At 38.4% G+C, this 10,511-nt stretch overlaps 1 protein-coding gene across 1 annotated transcript in view; it reads right to left on the reverse strand.

Annotated features, from left to right (window-relative positions):
• CARS (cysteinyl-tRNA synthetase) overlaps positions 1–10,511 on the reverse strand; it is a gene marked incomplete at its 5' end in the record, with an annotated part of 25,597 nt that overhangs the window by 1,778 nt on the left and 13,308 nt on the right. Inside the window, 6 exons of the mRNA XM_010136536.1 lie at positions 813–872; positions 2,247–2,314; positions 2,696–2,776; positions 5,829–5,910; positions 8,607–8,675; positions 9,159–9,348. Of these exons, the coding sequence (XP_010134838.1) occupies positions 813–872; positions 2,247–2,314; positions 2,696–2,776; positions 5,829–5,910; positions 8,607–8,675; positions 9,159–9,348 (550 nt within the window). The remainder of the gene's footprint in view (positions 1–812; positions 873–2,246; positions 2,315–2,695; positions 2,777–5,828; positions 5,911–8,606; positions 8,676–9,158; positions 9,349–10,511) is intronic.

Genomic DNA, 10,511 nt, shown 5'->3' on the forward strand with positions numbered 1-10,511 from the left:
CAAGCACAGGTTTCTTTGCAGGTCACAGCAGGATCAGGACTCAAGTAACTGCACTGAAAATGAACAGAACTTTCACTGATCTGTAAAGGGATCAATGCAAGGGAATCACCTTTTTGAAAGAGTGCAAAAAGCTACTTGGAATCTGTGGATGATAAATGCTATTTATCTGATTTTCTCTCTCTGTACATGGTGCTCTCTAAAGGTTTAATTCCTCTTTTAACCCAGGAATGCATTTCCTGTACTGTTAGCACAGCAAACAATCTTTTCTTCTTATGAGTTCATCTCCTCTGGCTGTCTACGCCTCATCCAAAGCCTACAACCTTTGAGCTATCTCAATTCCAGCTGTAGAGATAAAACGTGTTTTCACAAAACACTACATTTCAGAGTTCAATCATAGGGAACAGGCGGATTCTGAAAGAAAAATACCCACGTTTTCACACATACCTATGATACTGGAAAGGGAAGAAAATAATAAACGACACAAAAATCTTCTCTAACAGGCATGTAAGATTTGGCAATTCAGGAAGTAGTACTGTCTCAAGACTGAAATAAGCGCTACAACTTCTTCTAAGAAGCCTTTGCAGCCTTTAGCTGTGTTTTCAAAGACAGCTTCTCTACAATAGGAGCTGAAAATTCAAATCTGAACCGTAAGCCAAAGTCATTCTGAGCAGGAAACCTTAGACAAAGGAAAATAAATGGAGGCCAGTTCAGGCTGGGCAGAGCGCCTGTGTTCTAATGTAATCTTTCCTGCACGTGACTGCTGCTGCTAACACTTTTCTTCCAAACCAGATGAAAAGGATCTGAACACTTACTTCCTGCTGCTGTTTCTTCCTGGCTGCTTCTTCTTTCTTCCTTTTTTTCTCTTCTTCAATCTATGAAAGGCAACGTTAATGAGTAAAAGGTAACGATGTCATTCGGTTGTTTTCTACAAATGTGAGCCAGCAGCTCCCCTGGGTATCTCATTACAGACAGAACTGGCAGCAGGACCTGCAGCAAAACCACTGTGCCTTGTAATTAGGGTTGTCTGATACTTCCCACTGTACAACTTGGATTTCATTTGATTTTATTCACAGCTAAATCAGTTTTAACTGTTCAGAATGCATTTTGCATGCAAAGTGTATATAAATAAAAAAAACACCTACCAAAGAAATGGTCCCGCCTTTTCATGGGGGAAAATGTTTTGCAAATGACTTTAAAAAAAGAACATATTTTGCTGATATTTTAAGTTCTTGCCTCAAACTGTAGAGAGGTTACAGCTCCTCAAGAAGCAGTTGTATGCCTTGATGTTCCCAGGGAAACAACTATCCAAAATTAACCAACTTTTAAAATTAAAAAAAAATTAAATCTCATCTTCCACTTGCTTAGGAGAGACCTATCAGTTCTCCAAGCGTTCTCCCAGTACTAAACATAATAATACTGTTTCCAAGGAAAATGTTCTCCTGCTGCAGTTTCCACCCAGCAGCTATATACAAACTGCCTTTAAATGTCTTTTTGATGAAAACATCTGGAATTGGCTGAAACTACATTTTGCTTTCTCTTCTCTAAAAAACATCTACAGGGAAGGAGAAATATTGGAAAGTCTTCCAACCATTTCTAGTCATGATGGAATTGTTTTATTTGTTAAAACCGAAGACAGACATAGGAAGTATTACTTTTAAATGTTACAAAGTCAACTATTAATGCTAGGAAGTGCCAAAAGAAGGGTTTCTGTGCAGCCCTTGTGAACTGAGTTAAAATTCACCATCTTTATATAGTAACACATCAGTTCTTGCCCCCACACCCTGAATCTTGCACTTATCCATACTACATTAATTAAGATTAAGCCAGTGCATTTTGTTGTCACATGTCAGATAAATACAGTCTAGCTCCACGGAAAACGTCAACTTCATTAGTTCAGGTAAAAGAAGTCCAAATTAGCTTCTCATTGGAATTGTTCTTCCAGAGAGGTAAGAGAGTATGCATGCAATTCTCAACAGCCCTTAATTACATGAAGATCTTAAAAAACAAACAGAAAAACCTTAGAGGTATTCATTAGATCTGTACAAAATTTTCAAGCAGCTACTGTTTCAAAACCTCTTTTCCTGATCACATTCAAATTTTAGTATCATTTCTTTTACTTGTTGCTAGTTTAGTTCTTTCCTTGTTGTTAGTCTGTTAAGATTCTTCTTTAGGTTATCAAAGAAATGTAAAAGTATCCATAGCTTACACATTAAATTTTAAAACCATAGAACGCTTAAAATAATAACCTTTTTCTTTTCTTCTCTTTCTTTCAGTAACGTGTCCTTATCCACTAATTTAACCACAGTTGGAAGTCCTGAAGAAGCAAAAACAGAAGAATGAGTTTCCAATGCTTGATTAGTCAAATAAATGTATTTACCCTATGAGAACTGTTTTCCCTCTGCAAGCTGAATGCAAATGCAGCCGAGTAACTACTCAAAAGGGACTAAGAAATAAGGTTCTATACAAAAAGATGAAAAAGATTTCAGTGTACATTTTTATATTCTATACATATATTCCAATATACATTTCTGTAATATATATCCGTACATCAGAAATATGATGCGCCAGAGCTTTGCAGACTTTGAGTGTGTTGGGTTATTCCAGATTCGTCTCACAAGTTGTCTTCCTGCTTCTTATGAAAACAGTGAGATTATACAAACAGCTATCTACAAAGCTGCAAAACATAATTGGGTACCTTCATGATCTTCAAATCGAACCCCGAGTTCAGGAAGGATGTCATCTCGAAGAGCATCACTCAACTGCAGCACTTCAGTTACTACAGAGCATGAAAAATACTTTTAATGAAGTAAGATTTGGTGAAAGTATATTTCTATCCCACTACGCAGTTAGGAAAACGCAATTAAGAATTTGCCACTCTCTCACACAGGCCAGGGAAAGGTCTTTTGTTTGAAAGTGATAAAACTTTTAAGTAAGCTCTGCCTTCTTTCAGCTACACAGCAAAGAAGTATGATTCTTTTTGGGGACTTGAAATTCATGTATTTCTTCCAAGATACCCTCATTGTTCCTGAAGGGGAACAGAAAGAAAATCCAGGCAATTTGGAAAAGCTGCAGCAATTCTGGCAGGCTATAGCAGAAGGTTGTGTGACTCTTAGTGGGTGCTGTGGAATTGCCAGTAAGAAGGGTGGAGAACCCTATTTTAGAAAAACCACAGATTAACATATCCTGTGCTACATCAAACTGTCTTTGAAGGACTGTGATTTTGTGAGTTTGATAACTACATATACATTGGTCAGAGCAACTGTAACCCAAACACCCTCTGTTTCTACAGACAGTTACCCTCACCATCAAGAAGAGCCAGTACGCTGCTGTTGTGAACTTAATTTTATAGACAGCCTCGTATTTAGGAGGAAATGCTTACCAAAGCGTGACAAGAAGGATACTCAGGTTAGATGACACCATGTGCTTATAATAAACAAGTGTTCTCCCTTTCAGCAGCTCTTGGCTCGTTAACCCTAAGAAGTGCTAGGGGTCTCAAGGGTAATAATTCTGGCAGTAGAAGCTACCACGCAGACACTGTGCGGAACACCGCACGTACCAGTAGGTACAAGTTCCATCCCTGAGCCTTCATCTCTTCCCTAACTCCCAGAGCCTCAGAGAGCTGGTCAGTGAGCAGAGTGCCAACTGTCCTAACACCATGAAAAGGACAGACACCCTACTTCATCGCATCAGGGTGTTCTGTGGCTCTCCCTTTGTACAGGAAAGCATTGCAGTTTATGGATTCTCTTTTGTTGGCTGTGAACCAAGTTGTTATTTTTCTTGATCCAGAGAAGTTATACACAGTGAACTATATTCATGTCTGATGCAACTCTAAATAAGCCATTAAGATAAACAAGGGATAAGATTCCCTCGCTGGCTGTTCACACTAAAAGGTGTTGACTCTAACCTAGGCAAGGGAATTGCACCTATCCTATCAAGAATGTTTCAGATACATCTACTGATATTCAATAGAAGAGCATCTGCTCAGTTATAAAAATCCATACTTCGAAGTTTTTATACTTCCAGGTAAGAAACTCAAGTGTCAGGAAGCAGTCTAGCACTAGGTATATTCTAAAAATGATCTACAAGAAGCCCTGTGATACTTAAACTTTACCACTTTACCATACTTAAACTTTTATCCTTAAGAGTTAGGATCAGTTTAGCTCAACCGTCAGAAAGCAAGAGAAAAAAAAAGCCTCACATAAAATTAGAATTTAGGTTGAATACTGAAAACCCAAAGGGTCACATTTTTGGCTGAGGATACACACAGAAACTTCTTGAATTAATTCAAATTACAGAAAATATTTGCTGTTGGAACTAATAAATGTACTTCTCAGCATCCATTAGACCTATAGGAGTTTGACGGTAATAGCCGAGTAGTTAACAAACACAGTTTTGTGCTTTTAAGGTAAACTTAATAGCCCTTAGAAGAATTCAAAACAGTGGCAGAATAAGGGTTCCGGTTCTTTGCCAGCTGTACAGGTTCTCAACCAGACACTACAAGTAATTTTATATTTCTGTACAATACGTGGTTTATTTATTTATGTTTTATATATAAAAAATGCCCTACTTCGCCTTCAAGTACAGATCTCAGTGTAAAAGAGTTTTAGGAAAAAAAGAATCAAATATATATTGAAGACATCTAAGATTCCACAGCGAACAGCAGAAAATAGTAACAGCTCCATTAGGAACTAATCAACCAGTAAAATCAGAGGGCTTAATGGAACAACCTTTTTAACACTATATAGTTCTGTTGCCAACACACACAGCACGATCAAAGCTTTTCAGAGGGGGGGAAAAAAAAAAAGCACCCAAAATGACTTCTAGCAAACTCCCAGATGAATTCTCCAAAGAGAGCACTCAATTACTATCAGGGGAGCTACAGTTCCGACTATGCTAACAAATCAGAACCAACATCTCAGGCTATTTAAACACAGACAGCAGGATTGTGCAGCAATCTACACTTTTAAGAGAACCCAAGCTCCCTGGGGGAAGTGATCATGAGTACTTTCACACCTAGAAAGCAGGGAGTGCCCTAATCTAGAGAAACAACAGCTAGTTCTCATCATTCCAGAGCTTTTAGATTCCTAAGGAAATTAAAATAAAATTATGTCATAGAAATAGCGTGGCCAGCAGGACTTGGCAATGGTGAGGCTGCACCTTGATTGCTGAGTTTTGGGCTCCTCACTACAAGAAGGACATTTTGGTGCTGGAGCGTGTCCAGATGAAAGCGACCAAGCTGGTGCAGGGTCTGGAGTACAAGTGCACTGTGGAGGAGCTGAAGGACCTCGGGGTGTTAAACCTGAAGAGAAGGAGGCTCAGGGGAGACCTTCTCACTCTCTACAAGTACCTGAAAGGAGGCTGGTGCGAGGTGGGAGTTGGTCTATTCTCCCAAGTAACAAGAGAAAGGATGTCAGGAAACAGCCTCAAGTTGTGCCAGGGGAGGTTTAGGCTGGACATTAGGAAAAGTTTCTTCACTGAAAGGGTTGTGAAGCTCTGGCCCAGGCTGCCCAGGGCAGTGGTGGAGTCCCCATCCCTGCAGGGGTTTACAAGACCTGTAGATGTGGTGCTGGTTTAGTGGTGACCTGTCAGTGCTGGGTTAATGGTTGGGCTTGATGATCTTAAAGGTCTTTTCCAACCAAAACGATTCTGTGTTTCTGTGAAACAGGCAGTTGCAGAGATGCAAATATTCAAACCAGCCCTGACTTAAATATGCCTTACTGTTATTCTTTCAGCAAAGAAAGACTGTATCAGCTGACTCACACCCCCAGTTTGATTCCTAAAACCTCTGAGACTCATGTGCAACAACACAGGAAAAAGTGAACTCTCACCTTTCTTCTCCCTGGCAATTTGTCGCACTCCTTCTCTGAACTCAGAAAGAACTTGTAGGTAGGGCATCACTGTTGATTCAATCTGCAGGATAATTATTTCTACAGTTAGCCAATCATCATTTAGATATAAAACATGTCCTTCAAATTTATGTGCTGTTGGATGGAACTTGACCCTCAGGGCAGATCTGTATCAATAAAAGTCATTGCTCTATTGATGTCAAAGGATAGATGATAATATTTTCCTTTCGGACAGATAAAATAAACTAGTGAAGTTCTGCCTCTCCCCGTTCCTTTTTAATCTCCTTTCAGTTACAGTTACATCAGTTCCACAGGGTTATGCTATAATTCAGCAAATTATAATGGAGTACAGGGAAAAAACCAACACCCAGACAAATTCACCCCTTCATATTCTGTCTGGTCTTACTTAGATCCAACTGCTTGTCAGGCATAACACCAGGGGAAACTGATGTTAGGACTTAATTCTATTAGAACATAGATCTGTTACTCAGATGCTAGCTTACACTAATTGTATTTACTTCCAGTGCAATTGTCTGTTTTCCTCACATGACTCCCTTCCCCACAAAAAGTGAGGAAAGATTACTGTTGAATTATTTCAGGTGTAAGTGAATGCTGGTTAGGAAAACTCAAAGAAAAAGTCCTTAGAATCCTGCTCTCAATCATGGTGAATAACAACAGCATGCAGCTAGTGAATAGCAGTGAATAACTACAAAAACAACTACAGATTGGTGCTGTCTGCCAACACTTCTCTGGAATCCCAAGAGGAGAAGCCAGACACCCAGGGGAATGCTTAAATTAAAAGTTTCATTACTTTGGAGGGCAGAGGAGAGTGAGAAAACAATGCACACTTCTGTTTCCCTTCCAGTTTCCATGTGTCTTTCCCATCTGTTAAATCGCCATGACAAATTTCTGTGCAATTAACAGACAAGATAGTCTGTCATGCCCTTAAAGTGCCCATATGAAAGGAGCTGAGGGGCTCCATCAAACCTTTTCATAAATGTGAATACTATGCAATCAGTTTCACAACTGGAACCACTGCTGACAAGTTTGGCAGAAGGAACAGATTCTGAAAAGTGGCAACAGTCAGATCCCCACTACCCCCCGCCCCCAACACTGAAAGCAGCTCAACCTGCAAAGGAAGTGGTGTCAGGCACGCACGCACTGCCACTACTTTATCAGTCATTTCCAGATGGAAGATTTTTATTTCCAGGATAACTAACTTGACAGCAATGCTTAATTCATTTGGAAAATGAGACCATGGAACTCAAGGTTTTCTGACTTCAGATCTCTTCTATTCCCTTTCAAGTAAATTACCGAACCACAGTAATCCAGCTAGTTGCTCTCTCAGAGCTTTTTAAAGAGGATTATGACTTTTTTGGAGATAATGACTCTAGTGGTTCCTTTATCTCCAATTTTGACGAAGAAACAATAGACCTGATCTAAAGCCTCCTGTAATTAGTGACAAGTTTTCCAGCCTTGAATGATCACCTGGTAATTTTTGCTAACAAAATTAATTATCTGCATGAAGGATTGAAAGGTGGTGAAATATTTAATGGAACCACCAAAACATGGGTGGTATTATGCATCTTCATATTATAATGCTTAAAACCAGTGATGTCCTAGGTGATAAAGACAGAAGTTCCTTGTGCTAACAGGTGTTCGCACAGGATTCTTCCTGCACAAGATCCTTCTGACTCTATCACCCTTTGCATCATTTCTTTGAAGGAGTGAAAGGGATTAGCTTCTTGCTCCAAGGTGTTGCCATCCTTCCGTAAAGCAGATCTGTTGTAAAACCTGCCTGAAGTGTAAATAAAAATTTAAACTTATTTTCCCTAAAAAATAAGTGTTAAGGTGCTGTCTTTCTTCCGAAATTCAAAATAATTCTGAGCTAAATTGAAATTCATTATGAGTGTTCACTCACATTCTTCAACCACAAGCAAGCTTTCTTCTTCCTTTGATGAATAAAAAGTCGAGCTTTTTTGTTACGCTACAAATGTTTTAATTATTCCTTCTAAGGATATACAGAAAAACACATGGTCACACCTTTGAATGCAGAAAAATACTTGAAAAACAGCACTGATTTGTCCATGTCCAATTTTTCACATGAACAAAGAGAGCTAAGTTGATAGATTTCATATGGAGTTACTTCTCCTGCCTACACCACAAAACATTACCATTATTACAGGGCCCATCCAGTACCTTTCATCAGGTATCTCCCAAATATTTCTGGAAAAGTTCTGCATCACGGTGAAACTGCTGGGTGACCAAAGCAAAACAGCCTTCAAAAGCCACATAAAAACTGTGGCTACAAATGAGATCAGAAAAAGAGATTGAAATGCGGATAAAACTCCAGCTGCCTCCAGGCTGGGTTTTGGTGTACCACAAGGAAGTTTAATCAGCATAATTGTATTTTTGAAACTACTTAACATATAAATACTTGTAATGAGTCTTTAGACTGTAGCATGTGCTGTCTGTAGTTAACATGTGGTTTCTTAAACAGACTCATTCGGAAGACAAGATAATTCTTTTTCTAGTTGCTATACAATTTGTCTGTCATTAAGTCAAACAAATCTATTAAAAACCCCAACTCTCCTAAAAGAAAAATCCTGCTCCCTAAGCCAACTACTTACTTCAGATTCAAATGTTAAAAGCAGAAAAAACATAATTCAGCTACATACCAGTAATGTAATCACTTTATCTATCCTAAACTTTCAACAGACACAGAACAGTTTTGTACAGTGTTCCTTGTCCTCCACTTACATTTATGTTTTGACTATTCCCTCCAACAGGAAAACCGATTGCGTCATCACTTTCTATGGCACCAAAAATCTGGTCAAAGGAAAAAAAACCAGAAAATAAAAGATTGTATACATCAAGTCACAGGTATGTGAAAACTAAGTAAAATCACATGTACTAAGGTTCTGAAGCCACCTAGTTCTCATTTAAGCCACAATTTACTGCTCTAGTAAGATGTTTGGGGTTTTAATTGATACAGGTTTAGCATTAAAGCCGTGAGATTTATCATTCTGACTTCATATTTTTTTTACTATTTAATTTTCCTTGCATGTATTAGGGGCTCTCCACTACTCGACAAAACATTAGCTGAAATGATAACGTAACATAAAGGACTCCAAATCGTTCCTGCTGCAGCACACACTGTAGTTAGGGGTTGTTTTGGCTGGGGTGTGCATGGAAGATCTCTAGTTTCCTACAAGATTTAAACAAAGACTGTACAGATCCCTACATACTAGAAAACCGCAAGAGTTATAATTGCACAGTGCAATAGCAACGTTGCTACTTGCTATTACATACCTTTAGCATTTGAGTGAGATAGGAACTGATGTTTTCTAAAAGAAGTCTGTTTGGCATTTGTCTGGAAGATTTCTTTGCAGCAATATAGGAGTTACTCTGACTGACTAACGAACGCATTTCTTCTAAGACAGAGCGAGTGTCAATATTGTCACACAGTGCTTCATGAATTGCTGCTTTCTTGTCGTAAAAACTATGAAGAAAAGAATTTTTTTTTACTATTGATGTCAAAAGTATCTGCAACCTACTCTGAAAAATCTCTGGTAGAAGAGTACGGGGACCTAAAAGTGAAATAACCTTTTGTTGCTCATAGTCTATATTTGAAGGAAAAACAGATGAGTGAGAAAAAGGCATTATCACGATGCTGCTGTTTTTGCTGCTATCGACAACGACAGGCAGGAAAATCTAACTGGCACAACTATCCAAACAAGTTACATCAAACATTTTTTCAGCCACTGACCTTTTCGTATCAGTTTTTTAAAGCACCATAAATTGCTTATTTAGTACCTTTCTTGTGCTTACTATTTTTAGTTTTAGGTTATTGCTCTCCTATCCCCAAGTACCAGCCAAGTACTCAGGTTAGTATCTTTCCAGTAAGTAACACCAATTTGGAAAATAACTTCCCACAAAGTGAAGTGTCATGAAGCTGTTACAAGCAGATACAAGGAATAAATTCCTGTAAACTTTTATGCTGTTTGTGAACAGCTGTAATAAGTAATACAGTATATTAAGTACCATTTCATCACACAAGGTTTCAAACAACATATTTTTTCTAGATAAAAGAGAATGAGAAGTGGTAGAGAAAGGAGACAACACCAAATACCCATGAGGCTTATCTTCTGTTCCTCTCACTTCTTTGTCCTTTTTGACCTATACTTACTGTCTTTCTCCTTTTTTAAAAAACTTCAAGTTGAAGATGAAATGTTCAGAGGACATCACTGAACAGAAGCATCTACACTTGGTCCTTCAACAGTAAACATCTGACCACAACAGGGAACTGAACTAGGAGCAATTTTAGTACTGCAGTATAAGATGCCTCTATTTTAAATTTCACACACAGTCAAAGTCATATAGGAAGCTGTTTGTATTAAACAACAATAATAGTTTTGTTTCAAAAGTGAAAGACTGCACTCTTTATATCACTGTCTCTCTCAATAACACATTTTCAAACATTGGCACTCTGATCTTTTGTACTTTTAGTCAGGTCACTTAACTGCAGTTTGCTCACTACACATTTAAATGTGCAAAATACTATTTCTCCAGTTGTAACTGCTGTGAATTATCAGTCACTTCTCAAACAGAAGGACAGCATTTCCACAGTGAAGAAAACGATGGCTATCTGACACAAAAGTTCTC

The sequence above is a fragment of the Buceros rhinoceros genome, unplaced genomic scaffold (genome assembly GCF_000710305.1).
Source record: "Buceros rhinoceros silvestris isolate BGI_N320 unplaced genomic scaffold, ASM71030v1 scaffold8290, whole genome shotgun sequence".
NCBI classification, from domain to species: Eukaryota; Metazoa; Chordata; class Aves; order Bucerotiformes; family Bucerotidae; genus Buceros; species Buceros rhinoceros.